The sequence below is a fragment of the Schistocerca cancellata genome, chromosome 5, assembly GCF_023864275.1.
Source record: "Schistocerca cancellata isolate TAMUIC-IGC-003103 chromosome 5, iqSchCanc2.1, whole genome shotgun sequence".
In the NCBI taxonomy this organism is placed as follows: Eukaryota; Metazoa; Arthropoda; class Insecta; order Orthoptera; family Acrididae; genus Schistocerca; species Schistocerca cancellata.
The window spans coordinates 372,241,398-372,257,793 of NC_064630.1; the positions used below are offsets into that span (position 1 = coordinate 372,241,398).

The following is a 16,396-nucleotide window of genomic DNA, read 5'->3' on the forward strand; positions in this document are numbered from 1 at the left end:
GTAAAATTCTGCAGTCTGGAGAGCATGGCAAATGCTGCTCTCCACAGTTGACACAGATGTGATGCGGGGCACATGGAGTATTGGGATGTGATGGTCGTCCGCAATCTCGACATGTGACACTGAAAGTACTGCGAGAAGACATATGACCAAGCTTCCAGCACTTAATAAAGCACCACAGGGGAGGGATATAGGGCTTTACATCATCACAGCGGTAGACCATCACCTTGACCTTCTCGGGCAATGTATCACCCTCGAAGGCCAAGATGAAGGCACCAGTGGCATCCTGATTATCCCTCGGACCCCAGTGCACACGTCGGATGAAATGTACACCTCGCCGCTCTAAATTTGTGCGCAGCTCATCGTCCGACTGCAAAAGAAGGTCCCTTTGAACTATGATACCCTGGACCATATTTAAGCTCTTATGGGGCGTGATGGTTACAGAAACATCCCTCAGCTTGTCACAAGTAAGTAACACCCGTGACTGGGCAGAGAATGCTGTTTTGATCAAGACTGACCCAGATCTCATTTTGGACAATCCCTCTACCTCCCCAAACTTGTCCTCTAAATGCTCAACAAAAAACTGAGGCTTCATTGTCATGATAGATTCCCCATCAGCTCTTGAACATACAAGGTACCAGGGAGAATAAGATCTGCTGCCATCCTTAGTCTGATGCTCCTCCCTTGGTGTGGCCAAGGAGGGGAACGATTTGGGGTCGTACTTCTGTGCGTTGAATTGAGCTCGTGAACGCTTAGAGGCTGCTGGTTTTTCACGACCAGCAAGAGATGATGGACTACGCTTCATCGCGTGTCATCCACCCTGATGCCACCTACTCTGACCAGGGGCCCTGCTCTTTGGCACCACCTAGCCACAGCAAAGGCCACCTGGCACAATTGTCATTGCCGGGAGTCCTGATGCCCCAGGGGATGGGCATCTACTCCGTGGCATATGTGGGGAGTTAACTGCGCAGGCATCAGCAGAACAATCCCTGTGTGGTCAGGGGGGCTACAACCAACAGGGTACATGGTTGCCCCACCACAACGGACTGCCTGCCATGCAGGATATCAGGTACAAAGAAGTACGTGGTCATCGTCAACGCAGAAAGCAACACTGCAAGGTGGTTGGTGGAAAAAGTACCCAGGAAGGTGTCCTCGACCAAGAGATGGAGAATAAGCGGGACTGAAATGCGACAACAAGAAAGTGGGCTAAAGATTTCAATGCACAATGGACACGATGCACCATGTAAGGCGCTCTTCCTTAATTGGCTCACTCTTTGGGAAAATTTTGCAGACTGGAGGTCAAAGCCTACAGCGGACCATCACATAAAGGACAAAACGTGAGAAACTCCTTTTAGTTGCCTCTTACGACAGGCAGGAATACCTCGGGCCTATTCTTACCCCCTGACCCGCAGGGAGAGATGTAGAATGAGAAGGACTGCAATGCGCCGATGAGTAAGTGGACTAAAGATCTCAATGCACGATGGACATGATGCACCATGTAAGGCGCCCTTCTCCAATTGGCTCACTCTTCGGGAAAATTTAGAAAGATGGAGGTCAAACCCGACAGGGGACTATCACATAAAGGCCAAAACTTCTGAGACTCCTTTCAGTTGCCTCTTACTGCAGGCGTGAATACCTCGGTCCTATTCTAACCCCCAGACCCACAGGGACGGAAATTTCTTGTGTACACTCTTCTCTTTCTCCCTATGCTTTTCTATCAATAAGTGTGTGATATCGGTTGCATCTGTGGGTGCTGCAGTCCTTAACTAATCCACTCTGGTCAGTTGTTACTGTGACAATGCTGCTTAACCTAATGTCTAGCACTTGCTTGAATATTTTTAGTATGTCATCGAGGAATTGAACTGAGCAGTAAGTTGAGCAGTTGCTTACATCTCCTTTACACTTCCAGACTGCAGCTGTTATGCTAGTTGTCCACAGGTACAGAAATTTGTTCTTGGTGATGACCTGGTTGAAAACTGTGGCATTCCGAGGATTTTCTGGAATTCCCTGGTACACCCTAGCCCAGTTTTTTTACCTTTTTTTTTTATCTTCTTAATGGCAAGCCTTATAGCCTCGGGTCATGATTTGAAACTCATGGGAGCAGAGATTTGTTCTTTCTGATAATAATAACACAGTCTTACCACTGTAGAAAGATAGCTTGTTGGTCACTAAACAGTTATTTTACGGCTCCTTGACATGCATAATATGTCCAGTGTCCTGGGTTGAATGATTATGGAACCTGACAAGTTGATCATACAAATCCTGGTAGCATCCATCTTTTGCAGCAGCCTCTGCTCTTTTTGCTGCTAATTTCAGGACTCAATTTCGCAGGTCAGTATCACGTGTATGTCCACCAAGTCCTAAAAGCTACTTTCCTCCCCTGGATTGTTGTTGTTGCTGTGGTCTTCAGTCCTGAGACTGGTTTGATGCAGCTCTCCATGCTACTCTATCCTGTGCAAGCTTCATCTCCCAGTACCTACTGCAACCTACATCCTTTTGAATCTGCTTAGTGTATTCATCTCTTGGTCTCCCTCTACGATTTTTACCCTCCATGCTGCCCTCCAATACTAAAGTGGTGATCCCTGGATGCCTCAGAACATGACCTACCAACCGATCCCATCTTCTAGTCAAGTTGTGCCACAAACTTCTCTTCTCCCCAATCCTATTCAATATCTCCTCATTAGTTATGTGATCTACCCATCTAATCTTCAGCATTCTTCTGTAGCACCACATTTCAAAAGCTTCTATTCTCTTCTTGTCTAAACTATTTATCATCCATGTTTTACTTCCATACATGGCCACACTCCATACAAATACTTTCAGAAACGACTTCCTGACACTTAAATCTATATTCGATGTTAACAAATTTCTCTTCTTCAGAAATGCTTTCCTTGCCCTTGCCAGTCTACATTTTATATCTTCTCTACATTGACCATCATCAGTTATTTTGCTCCCCAAATAGCAAAACTCCTTTACTACTTTAAGTGTCTCATTTCCTAATCTAATTCCCTCAGCATCACCCGACTTAATTCAACTACATTCCATTATCCTCGTTTTGCTTCTGTTGATGTTCATCTTATATCCTCCTTTCAAGACACTATCCATTCTGCCGAACTGCTCTTCCCAGTCCTTTGCTGTCTCTGACAGAATTACAATGTCATCGGCGAACCTCAAAGTTTTTATTTCTTCTCCATGGATTTTAATACCTACTCCAAATTTTTCTTTTGTTTCCTTCACTGCTTGCTCAATATAAAGATTGAATAACACCGGGGATAGGCTACAATCCTGTCTCACTCCCTTCCCAACCACTGCTTCTCTTTCATGTCCCTCGACTCTTATAACTGCCATCTGATTTCTGTACAAATTGTAAATAGCCTTTCGCTCCCTGTATTTTACCCCTGCCACCTTCAGAATTCGAAAGAGAGTATTCCAGTCAACATTGTCAAACGCTTTCTCTAAGTCTACAAATGCTAGAAACGCAGGTTTGCCTTTCCTTAATCTAGCTTCTAAGATAAGTTGTAGGGTCAGTATTGCCTCACGTGTTCCAATATTTCTACGGAATCCAAACTGATCTTCCCCGAGGTCAGCTTCTACTACTTTTCCCATTCGTCTGTAAAGAATTCGTGTTAGTATTTTGCAGCTGTGGCTTATTAAACTGATTGTTTGGTAATTTTCACATCTGTCAACACCTGCTTTCTTTGGGATTGGAATTATTATATTCTTCTTGAAGTCTGATGGAATTTCACCTGTCTCATACATCTTTCTCACCAGAGAAGGGACTGGCTCTCCCAAGGCTGTCAGTTGTTCTAATGGAATAATGTCTACTCCCGGGGCCTTGTTTCGACTTCGATCTTTCAGTGCTCTGTCAAACTCTTCACGCAGTATCCTATCTCCCATTTCATCTTCATCTACCTCCTCTTCCATTTCCATAATATTGTCCTCACGTGCATCGCCCTTGTATAGATCCTCTATATACTCCTTCCATCTTTCTGCTTTCCCTTCTTTGCTTAGAACTGGGTTTCCATCTGAGCCCTTGATATTCATACAAGTGGTTCTCTTTTCTCCAAAGGTCTCTTTAATTTTCCTGTAGGCAGTATCTATCTTACCCCTAGTGAGATAAGCTTCTACATCCTTACATTTATCCTCTAGCCACCCCTACTTAGCCATTTTGCACTTCCTGTCAATCTCATTTTTGAGACGTTTGTATTCCTTTTTGCCTGCTCCATTTACTGCATTTTTATATTTTCTCCTTTCATCAATTAAATTCAATATTTCTTCTGTTACCCAAGGAGTTCTACTAGCCCTTGTCTTTTTACCTACTTGATCCTCTGCTGCCTTCAGTACTTCATCCCTCAAAGCTATCCATTCTTCTTCTACTGTATTTCTTTCCCCCATTCCTGTTAATTGTTCCGTTATGTTCTCCCTGAAACTCTGTATAACCTCTGGTTTAGTCAGTTTATCCAGGTCCCATCTCCTTAAATTCCCACCTTTTTGCAGTTTCTTCAGTTTTAATCTACAGTTCATAACCAATAGATTGTGGTCAGAGTCCACATTTGCCCCTGGAAATGTCTTACAATTTAAAACCTGGTTCCTAAATCTCTGTCTTACCATTACATAATCTATCTGAAACCTGTCAGTATCTCCAGGTTTCTTCCATGTATACAGCCTTCTTTTATGATTCTTGAACCAAGTGTTAGCTATAATTAAGTTGTGCTGTGTGCAAAATTCTACCAGCGGCTTCCTCTTTCATTTCTTAGCCCCAATCCATATTCACCGACTACGTTTCCTTCTCTCCCTTTTCCTACTACCGAATTCCAGTCACCCATCACTATTAAATTTTCATCTCTCTTCACTATCTGAATAATTTCTTTGATTTCATCATACATTTCTTCAATTTCTTCGTCATCTGCAGAGCTAGTTGGCATATAAACTTTTACTACTGTAGTAGGTGTGGGCTTCGTGTCTATCTTGGCCACAATAATGCGTTCACTATGCTGTTTGTAGTTAACTTACCCGCACTCCTATTTTCCTATTCATTATTAAAGCTACTCCTGCATTACCCCTATTTGATTTTGTATTTATGATCCTGTATTCGCCTGACCAAAAGTCTTGTTCCTCCTGCCACCAAACTTCACTAATTCCCACTATATCTAACTTTAACCTATCCATTTCCCTTTTTAAATTTTCTAACCTACCTGCCCGATTAAGGGATCTGACATTCCACACGCTAATCCATAGAACGCCAGTTTTCTTTCTCCTGATAACGACGTCCTCTTGAGTAGTCCCCGCCCGAAGATCCGAATGGGGGACTATTTTACCTCCGGAATATTTTACCCAAGAGAACGCCATCATCATTTAATCATACAGTAAAGCTGCATGCCCTCAGGAAAAATTACAGCTGTAGTTTCCCCTTGCTTTCAGCCGTTCGCAGTACCAGCACAGCAAGGCCGTTTTGGTTAGTGTTACAAGGCCAGATCAGTCAATCATCCAGACTGTTGCCCCTGCACCTACTGAAAAGGCTGCTGACCCTCTTCAGGAACCATGCGTTTGTCTGGCCTCTCAACAGATACCCCTCCGTTGTGGTTGCACCTACGGTACGGCTATCTGTATCGCTGAGGCACGCAAGCCTCCCCACCAACGGCAAGGTCCATGGTTCACGGGGTGTCCCCTGGATTACCTGCTGGATTTCACTATCCCATCACTTGGTCTATTTGTCAATGTATTTTCAGCCTGGTAATTTTTTCTGCAGGGTTTCTCTTGCAGTATCCATTTCACAGCATCTTTCCATATATCTCATATTAACTGATAAAGCTATATCGCAAAGCTTGTTAAAAGAAAAAAAAAAAGCTTTGCTGTTCTGACCCAAACAGACGAACTGGGTCCGATCAATCGAGTGCCGTGTCACCCATCAGCTAATGGTGTTACCTGGATGCAGTGTGGAATGTCATGTTGTCAGCCGGTCATTCTTCTGACCATCGTCAGATTAACAGACATGGAGCTTCTACTACACAGTCAAGCAATTTCTCAATTATCACAAAGCTGAGTGGACTGCATTCCAGTCCTCCCACCAAGGAAAAATCCCTGGCAGTATCAGGGATTGAAAACGGGTCCTCCGCATGGAAGTCATCTACACTGACCACTTGGCTGCATAGACAGATGAGAAGTTGGTCAAAATGCATTAATTTGTTCTGTTGGGCATCCATTCTCTGCATCTGATTCACTCAGATACTATCTTGGATGTCTTTGGTTGTTAGGAATTTTTCATATATCACGGATAAACATGATGTATTGGAGAGTGGTGATGCTGTCTTATAGAATAACTTTGGTATCTGTTGCCATATTCAGATCTTGTTGCTAAAGCATCCAGTAACTGATACAGGTAGTGACCTCCTCTGGTACTGGTAGCTATGTGTGCTAGCCTTTCTTGACATACATGTTGGTCCAGACCAGGTCATTAACAATACTGCACGTTCCCAGAATGCGACATCCATCATCATTTTGCAGGCTTATATATTCTCCATAACATTGCTCATATCCTTCCCACTGACATCCAAAACATCCATTTAAGCCTCCACCAAGGATAGTGGACTCATCATGGGGAGCTAGTGGAAGATGAGCATCAAGATTTTTCTGGAATCCATCCTCATCCTCCTCAACCTCCCCTCTGTATTAAGTTTGAGATGCATAGGAAGATATGGTGTGGACAGTTCTTGATGCTATACATCAATTTTGACAGTCAATAGCCAATTTGACACTCTGTGAGTGCTTGTGATGTTGCAGTAGTGTAGGTTGACCATTAATGCCTCACCATTCCTTCTTGCACCAATACCATGGTATAAGACTTTGTCCCCATCCCCAATTCTTTTTGTTTCAAACCTCTCCATCTGGTCTTCTATACGGAGGCAATGTCAACACATTTATTTTCATGCATTTATAATTGCTAACGATGTTACAATACCAAGTGTAGTAAATCTAAGTCTTAAAAAATTTATCAGTTCATAAGTCAATCAAGAATCTATCCCTTGTAAGATGAGAGATAAGTACTATGATATCTTCTAATAAGAATTCTGTATCCCTATTGTTTTAGAGGGGGGGTTAAATTGCCTTCCTCCAAAAGTTCAGAAATGTACGTTTTTGAGGAAATCAAGTTACCTCTTGCCAGTGGAGTTCCTAAAAAATGTAAGCCATGCTTCTGTGTGCATTTCCACAGCTTAGGAGCATGCAAATGAGGACAGATACTTGTAAAGTAAAAGTAAGTAATCACAAAATGTAGCTGTGAAATATTTTTGAACAACTGAATGATATTTATGGATAAAGTGTTTAGTAAACCAAACTCATGGTAATACCATTTAGTTTCAGATGACTAGCTACCGGTATACAATAATTTAAAGAGGAACCTACACAATCCAACAATGTAGAAAATAGAGTATTAACCACAGCAGACAAATTGTTTTATAATTTCATCAGAATCATTAGTACTTAAATAATGTTTGCATTTTACAGAATCAAATAGAAGCACCTATTGATGATGATGATGCAAGGTACTGCAACATGTTTGGGTACTTAAAAGCAACAGTTGTTAACATAATAGGTGGACCTGTATTCCCATAATTTGATCTGCAAATACAGCTACTACTAGAGATTCAAAACTAAACTATTATTATCAACACTAAAAGGTAAAAATCTTGAACTGAATTTGGATCCACTCTGATCCACTATCACCAGCCAACATTGAAAACTAGCTAGTTACCATTTACAGCCCACTTTCAAAAAGCAACTAAAAATAAACAAAAAAATAAATAAAACATTTGTTAAAGTAGTCTTAACAGTAACTGTGGCTGTATGATACCCCTTGTAAATACATTACTTTCTTTGACACAGCTAGTCAGTTGTCACTGTTGTTCTGTAATGATATAAATAATATTTTATTAAAATGTGGGTTACACATGTGGTATCGTCGAGTATCTAGAGTGGCACAATAAGTATCGACCAGTGCAGAGAGAATGCACAGCAAAGCAGTATCATGAGGCACCAATGAGATGTTAGGAAGAAGCCATGCCTCTCACAGTTCTGAGGCACCACCACCGTGCCTCTGCCCTGAAATAGTGTCGCCAGTGGCTAAGAGCACAGTTATGTTCAAAGTCAGATCCTGTCTGCTTCCAAGAAATTCCTATCGGAGTAACATCATTGTGCTGTCTACTCTGTCACTCCGCCTGTGTCAACTATCAGGGAGTGAAGAAAGTTCCGTCTCCTGTGAACGGTATCTATGTGCCAGTGCTCTCAGAACTATGTCAACAAGTGTCTATGAACTTGTGTCTTCTAGTGACTGTAGTTAAGCACCAGAACGGCCATCACGAACATGTATCAATTAGCTGCTCCATAATTGTGGCTCTTAGTGTGCTCTGAACAGCAAGTCCACATGTGCAGTTTCACAGCTACAGCCGAGCTTGGCAAGCAAATGTAAGTTTTGTTGTAATTAATAAACTATTACTTATTCAGTGTTCTAATTAACTGTATTATTATTATTAGACACCTCAGTGTCCCAAAATTTGGACACAGCAACTAAAGTGCCACCAAGGATGCAGCTCGCAATTAGCACACTGTGGCATATAGTGTAAGTAACGCTTCCTTGCAGCAGCGCTATTTTTCTGTTTGTGTGTGTGGTGTTATATGGTGTGTTCACAAGTCACTTCCAGATGTGTCTTTAATGCAATCTATACAGTTGCAGGGACAAAGGGTTGAACAATTATTACAAGTACTACACGGAACTGTGGCAGCACCACAACTGCTGCCCCAGCCTATTCGATTGGAAACAACTCAACAAATGGTTCAGGTGCCTACATTCAGGGTATTTCTGAGACAAATCAAAGACTGGGCTGATTATGTCGCAGTTGACGGCACATTTCAAATCCTACGGAATAGCAGGTATCCATCGTCTTTAACATTTTCCTTCCGCCACAGGCTCAGATGTATTCAGGTTGGTATAAAAATGGTTTCCAGATCACAAATGTCATGAGATCCCCTATGATGAATTAGTTCACAAACTGTCAAATGATTTTAAATCACAAGTGCATGAGGCGGCAGCTCATTACAAGTTTAATATGAAAACAGCAGCCGGGACAGTCTTCCAAACAGTGGATAACAGAACTTCATAGCCTTACTAGGAAATTTCACTTTCAGTGTCTATGTAGGTTAAGCAACAATGACATTATGATGAGAGATGCAATTACTCATAACATGTGTGATTCCCGTATTTGTGCTGCCGTACTAAAAACCCTGACCTTCGTATCATATTGTCAATTATTGCATCACAAGACATTGTCGATGTAACTGAGAACGATTTCAAGCACCTGCAATATCTATTGCCCAGAGTAAGACAGTTCAGGGGCCAATCCCTATCTGCTCAGGTCACGTGTTGCCCCTGGCAGCATGGTCGTCTCCACAGCTGGAGACGCCCACAGATGTTGACCTGGTGCTACCGCCATCGTCATAGTTGTGTTGGCATCTCGGGATCCAGCCAGCAACAAGGTCACACCCGATCATCCAGTGGGAAGGTCTGGAGGGCCCAGATGTTGTCTACTGCTGTCCACCTATTGCACGATCTGCCTCTGCACCTACAACCACCAACGCGCAACCTGTTGTTGGTTTCCTGGTCAGTGTTTGCAGCCACATGCACAGTGGATACCAGAGTGTGGATGAGTGCTCGGTACTGACTGAAGTTTCACCACCAACTGCCGCAACTATGCCGGTGCTCCATCCTTCACCCCTACCTTCGTGTCCCATCTCCATATCTGATGCTGAGACTTAAGTTTGGGGGTAAGGCATACAGTGTCATTGAGTATAGAGCAGCATAAGAAATATTGACCACTGCAGAGGTACTACACAGCAAAACAGTATCACAAGGCACCAATGAAATGCTAGGAAAAAGCCTTCCACAGTTCTGAGGTGCCACCACTGTGCCTCTGCCCTGAAATGGTGTCACCAGAGGCCAGGAGGGCCGTTCTGAACGAGGTTGGATCATCCCCACTTTCAGTAAGCTTCTGCCACAGTAACATTGTTGAACTGCCTACTCACTGTGATACAGCCCATGTCAACTGTCGGGGAGTGAAGAAAACTTCTGTCTACTGTGAACTGTGCCTACACACCAATGCTGTCAGAACTGTTTGAACAAGCATGTATGGACTAGTGTTTTCTGGTGACTATTGTGAACCACAGTATGACCATTATGAACTTTTATCAATCAGCCACTCAGTAATTGTGGCTCATTTAGCATGTTATGAACCGCAATTTCATAGCTACAGAGGAGTCTGGCAAGCCAAGATAATTGTTGTAATTAATAATGTACTATTTATTCAGTGTCCTAATTAACTGCATTATTGCTACCCACCTCAATGTCCCAGAAGTCAGACACAACACATATATGTGAACACGACAAGCCATGTATGTAGATGAGCCCTCTCACTAGAACAACAACTCATGTATTGCAGAGCAGTGTCCTACCTGTATACACATTAAAATCATTTTATTTTACCACATTGGCCAGCAGAAGGATCGCCACAGCTGAATCACTGAGATGAACCATAGCCTGTTGTCACTCAGCTTCAACCACTATTTCTCCCTGTGACGAAATGGCCCATTTCTTGAGGTCAGTTCATAAATGTTCATTCTGGATGATGGACAATGATATGAAATCCTAGTAAATTCATGTCCCTTACTTTTTTTTGGGTAAGTTAAAAAGCTGACTTCAACGATTAAAATTTGCACTTGCACCATTCTGAGCAAAAAAGTAAAATGCATCTTGTCTCAAAATTCCTCCAACCACAAAAATACCACTTACAACAGGTGAGTAGTGTTGCCTGACCAGATAAGGAGTGGAATACAGCAGAGAAGACAGAAAGAATGCACAATTTCATGGTGACATATACTAATAAAATGTTTTCGCGCTTCTTGTCATGTCAAAAGGTTAAGAATGCACAAGCCTTTGGAGGGGAGCTCCTGGGACCACTGTCAAGTGCTGACTGTCAAGCGATTACTGCTGCTAGCCTTATATAGCTGGGTGTTATACAAAAAGCGACTGAGATAAAATATTTGACAACACCCTCAATAGAGAAGGGGGCCTGCAACAGAGCAGCTTTGGACCCAGACATAGGAAGGTTCAAGTGAGTGCTGCAAGTACATGAATACATTACCATGTATGGGGCTGGAGTGAGTACCAGTGACACCATAGACAGCAGCGTGGCTATTTAAGGACAGCAGCAACACATCACATGACTGTTACCACTGACAATGGCTGAAGAGAACTCAGCCAAAAGCTAGTGGGTATTGCTAATCATCTAACATGACTGGAAGATAGAGAAAATTTTATCAACAGGAAGAAGACTGGAACCTTATTTGTGGTTGTAAACTCATTTATTGTTATATTCTTCACCCTGAACACTGTGAGGTTTTCAGCGGACACTTGGCATTTGATTCATCCCAGAGCAACTAGTCTGTCCCTAATTTCAAAGGTCAAATGGCTCTGAGCACTATGGGACTTAACATCTATGGTCATCAGTCCCCTAGAACTTAGAACTACTTAAACCTAACTAACCTACGGACAGCACACTACACCCAGTCATCACGAGGCAGAGAAAATCCCTGACCCCGCTGGGACTCGAACCCAGGAACCCGGGCGCGGGAAGCAAGAACGCTACCGCACGACCACGAGCTGCGGGCATTTCAAAGATACAATGATATTTACACCATACTGTTTCAGTATTCAAAGGCAGTCAGCTAGCTGTGGAGCATCCAGTGTGTCTCCTGACCACCCACAATAACAGCTTCCTTTCAGAAATTGCTCTTTCTGTCAGGTGGATCCAGATGGGGAAATGTTTACATGAGTGTTAAGTCATCAAGCATTTACTACTCAGTGGAGTCTGAAAGGACAACAGAAAATAAAACACCACCACTGGCAGCAAATCAAGCAATCAAGTGCATGTTATAACCTGTTTTGAGAAGACTTCTGGTACAAACTGTTTCTCAATCCTTCAGCCTCTGGAATGGATGTTGGTAGATTCCCACCTTATGTGAATAACCTCTACCAGTAGGAATGGTTGTGGGTATTATGAACTAAGCTAAGACAGAGCCTCTCTATTCAGGTTCATTTGGTGCAAATAAATGTTACACATTATAATGTTACATGGAATGTGCACTTTTACAGCAAGTGCTTTGGTAACTGGTATTGGGGGGGGGGGGGGGGGGGGGAGTGTGACTGCTGACTTCTGCAAAGATAGGATGGATCCACAAGTGTTTTGTATGCAATTTCCTTTTTAGACTGACTGCATCTCCTTCCAATGAACTGAAGTCTGCCGCCTGCTTTACCTGCAACTGAGCTCATAGGATCATTACATTTTATATCTAAAGAAAGCTGGGTGATGGGCTAGCACTTTAACCTGGGACCTTTGCCTTCCAGGAGCAAGTACTCTACCAACTAAACTATCCAAGATTAACTCGTGACCCACCTCATAGCTTTACTTCTGCTAGTACTTCATCTCCTACCCTCTCCTGCATACCTTGCGCAACTACACTGATGGAACAAACAATGTGGAGATATGGCTTAGCCACAGCCTGGGGGATAGTTTCCAGAACGAAGTTTCAGTCTGCAGTGGACTGTGTACTGATTTCAAACTCCCTGGAAGATTAAAATTGTGCTGGGCTGGGACTTGATCCTGGAACCTTTGCCTTTTGTGAGCAAGTGTGAGACTGACTGAGCTATCCAAGCACGACTGCCGGTGGCTGTGGCTAAGCCATGTCTACAGTGTCCTCTTTTCCAGAAGTACTAATCCCACAAGGTATGTAGAACAACTTCTGTGAAGTACGGAAGGTAAGAGACGAGGTACTGGTAGAAGTAAAGCTGTCAGGACAGGTCACAAGTCACGCTTGGATACCTGATTTTGTAGAACACTTGTCCATGAAAGGCACTGCAGGCACATGACATGCATGGTAAGGAAAGCAAATAAGCAGAGCAGAGATGAGGGGGGAATCATTCTACCAAAAATAAGTTACAAATGGGGAAATCCACTAACATAAGTGACTTTTACAGAGGGCAGAATGTTACTGTTCGGTGCCTGGGAAATGGTGAGGCTGGTTGACTGTTTGCATACTAGTTTCATGAGCATCAACTGAAAGTGGTAGACAGACAGTGAAACCATGAGTAGCGACAATGTGTCCGATATCCATGCCTCATTACAGAAAGTGGAGATTGGAGACTCGCCCATTCTGTAAAGCACGATAGGCAAAGATGTGTGTGAGATCTGATGATAGAGTGGCAGATTCACAATCAAACTGTCAACTTTCAGCCTAGCCCACAACTCAGGCTACACTACAGATTAGAATGTCACAGCATCAAAGATTTCACATTCGCATTAGTTTGCTTTGCCAACTCACAATCAAATTTTTAACTTCCAAAGTAACCTAGATTATCCAGTATCTATAGGTCCAGTTGCCCCTGGTACGGTATCATCCTCCGATCTCAGTAGTTAAGCCATGATCCCCTTTCCCTCATATGTACAATGTTCCACTGCAGCTCAGCACTCTGCAGTACAATGATCACTGAAGCACACCCCATAACTTAGAGGCCCATTTTGTTTCATTTTGGTCTTATTATTTTATGTTTTCATGATTTTGGTTTTTAAGATACCTAAGTTCTCAGTTCATCTATGACTTCCTAAGGCTCATGAAAAGGCTCCTATGTCTGGTAGAAATATTCTTGCGGGATTGCCTTTAAATATTCTCTGGTAACAGGATGAATATTTCTTTGTTTAAATTGCTTAAGTATTTTAATTTAAATATTGTTTTGTGGGCTGGGGTACAAGGTTGTGACCAGAATATCGTTGCAGCACAAGGAGAGGGAGGGTTGCCACCCCCTCACCTGGTCACCTTTTACCCCAGGGAAAGATCCCCGGCTCTTCTCTCTCTCTCTCTCTCTCTCTCTCTCTCTCTCTCTCTCACACACACACACACACACACACACACACACACACACACACACACACACACACAGATATATATCCCCTATTTTTTTAATGCTGACTAAATCAAACAGAGCACTAATTTCATTGTACACTGTCCATCAAATCAGTATGTAGTACTAGTAAATGACATCTTAAGTATTGCAGTAAATGATCTGCTTGACAGGGTAACTTAAGGATCTTAAAAGAGCAAAATATAAATATGGAGGGACAATAAGACAATCAGTACCCGGTACACTTAACAACGACGGAGTAGTACATGGATGTTAATATGAAAAGTGATAAAACATCTAATGTAGAATACAGGTATCACTGGATAGGCTCCATGTAACCAATATACAATATAAATATTAGACAGAGGATTTCTACCTATGTATATGGTACGGCTAAAGTGGGGTTAATGGGCATTTAAAAAGATCTTTTGCATCCAGATGATAAAGTTTCACAACTGCTGTTACAGATTATCCCGGTTTTAGAAGAAAAACGTATTTGTGGTACTCTACATTCCTCTGATTGTCAGAGTCTACTGTCACTCATTTACTGATAACTAGGCCTATGTTATTCACACACGTCGTGGCAGTACCACAATTAGCCAAGTTTTTCTTTCTTTCTTTCTTTTTTTTTTTTTTTTAAATCATCTCTTCTTTTCGTTCCACGCTCTCCACTATCAGAATAGTTTCTTTAATACTTAAAAAGTGAAATGTTATTTCCTATTGTATCCGGAACCCTCTTTATTTACCACGATCATCTCTTTTTTTTCAATTTTGTGCATGTAAAAATTATTAAACTACCCACTCTGAGCATATCTTTTCAAGGAGGATTAAATCCACGTATCCTCTCACGGATACGAGGCTTACGAGCGTTTCAATTTTCATGGGCATGTCACTTGTTGACTAGATGGACTGTAACAAAACGGAACCAATAGCATCTTTAGAGACAAAAGAAATTACTCACCGGGTTTAGGAATAGGTTTTGGTGGAGCAGGTCGGGTAGCGGATAATTTTGCAGCCATTATGTTTTTTAGACAACAGATTGACACATTAGCGTTATCTAACACGGCATAACCGCTGTACGTCCATGTCAACACTGCAGCTGTACACTGCACAAGTGCACAGTGTAGGAAGCGTACAACACACAACACGCCACCTAAAACCGCAGAGATAAAGACAAAAAATTATCATTGACTTGGAAGCAATGGCTCTCCTACTTGTATTAATATAGGCATACAACCGCGTCGTGTCTATGTTTTCTATGCTGTAACCCGTGGTAATACTCGTATACATGAGTTTCTATTAGCGAATTAACGTAAGGTTTTTCTCTTCGTAAATTAACATTTCATCCTTTTTTCCATGCTGTGACCGTTACCAGAAAAATAATTAATGATTCTTTCATACTGTTTATTAAGAGTCATACAGGTGTATTTTGCAATAATTCCTTTACTGTTTATTGTTTTCAGTTATTTCAGGTTGCCAGTGCCGTATTGTTGATATTTTGCTGAAGCAACTATCGACAAGGGAAATTGTCGATAGATAGCCATTTGGATGCTGATCGATTGGTTGTAGGGATAGTTTGAAAGTGGTTGTAAAGTGTAAACACACGTGAATAGTATACAAGATACAAAAATGACAACAAAGAGGAAGGCTGATTCTCAAGTTCCAGCAGAGGAGAGTGACTTACTACTGATAAGGCCACTGTACGAATTGTATTCTATCTGTAATTCCTTTTTTATATTTTCCGAAAGCTGTAACTGCCTCTACATTAAAATTTTTGTTTCAGTGGTGCTGGTCAGGAAGTCGGGCGATCGTGCATAATGCTAGAATTTAAAGGAAAGAAAATCATGGTACGTATTTAAGAAAGCCGCAGTCACATTTGTTATACCCTACAGTTTTAACAGTTCATGATATAAGTAGGTTTGTTTAGTAATTACATTCCACTGAAAATATGGATCATATTGCATGAAAATATTTACTGATCAATTTTTGCAAATTAATAAAAGTAATTTGTAGGATGTAATGTATACATTATTTTAGTATCTCATTAATCATTCCAAAGTTTTTTCACGTGAACTATAAGTTGTCATTGTAAGCATGCCTACCTTCCGTCCGTTCCGTCTAGAGCAGTTGATCTAGTTCAGCAGTGAACATGTTTCACAGTGCTTTCAAGCAAGTGAGACAGCTGTTTTTTCCCATAACCTAGGCCTCGGGATACCTTATTACCATTTCTATGCCATTCATCACCCGTGGCTGGACACACAGCTGAACTCACAGTGTCAAGTTTATTGCCAAAATAAAGTGAATGTAGAAATTCAGTTCAGACTGGATAGTCTTACTATAAAAAATACTAAAGTTAATAACTATGTTTCAATATACATTACAACAACAACACAATCA

The 16,396-nt window shown here is 41.9% G+C and overlaps 2 protein-coding genes across 5 annotated transcripts in view; one reads left to right on the forward strand and one right to left on the reverse strand.

The window, feature by feature from the left end:
* LOC126187394 (osteoclast-stimulating factor 1-like) overlaps nt 1-15,092 on the reverse strand; it is a 112,864-nt gene extending 97,772 nt beyond the window's left edge. For all 3 annotated transcript variants that reach the window (XR_007537719.1, XR_007537720.1, XM_049928448.1), the window contains exon 1: nt 14,961-15,092. Coding sequence is in view for 1 of the 3 variants with exons in the window: in XM_049928448.1 (XP_049784405.1) it covers nt 14,961-15,018 (58 nt within the window). In the remaining 2 variants the exon portion in view is untranslated. The remainder of the gene's footprint in view (nt 1-14,960) is intronic.
* Nucleotides 15,093-15,134: 42 nt separating this feature from the next.
* The window catches only part of LOC126187390 (cleavage and polyadenylation specificity factor 73), a 78,606-nt gene continuing 77,344 nt past the window's right edge, over nt 15,135-16,396 (forward strand). The window contains exons 1-3 of one of the 2 annotated variants that reach the window (XM_049928443.1): nt 15,135-15,272; nt 15,463-15,699; nt 15,783-15,846. In XM_049928443.1, the coding sequence (XP_049784400.1) occupies nt 15,629-15,699; nt 15,783-15,846 (135 nt within the window). In that variant the 5' untranslated portion in view covers nt 15,135-15,272; nt 15,463-15,628. Of the gene's footprint in view, nt 15,312-15,462; nt 15,700-15,782; nt 15,847-16,396 lie in introns of both variants that reach the window. The other variant, XM_049928442.1, reaches the window with a different exon arrangement.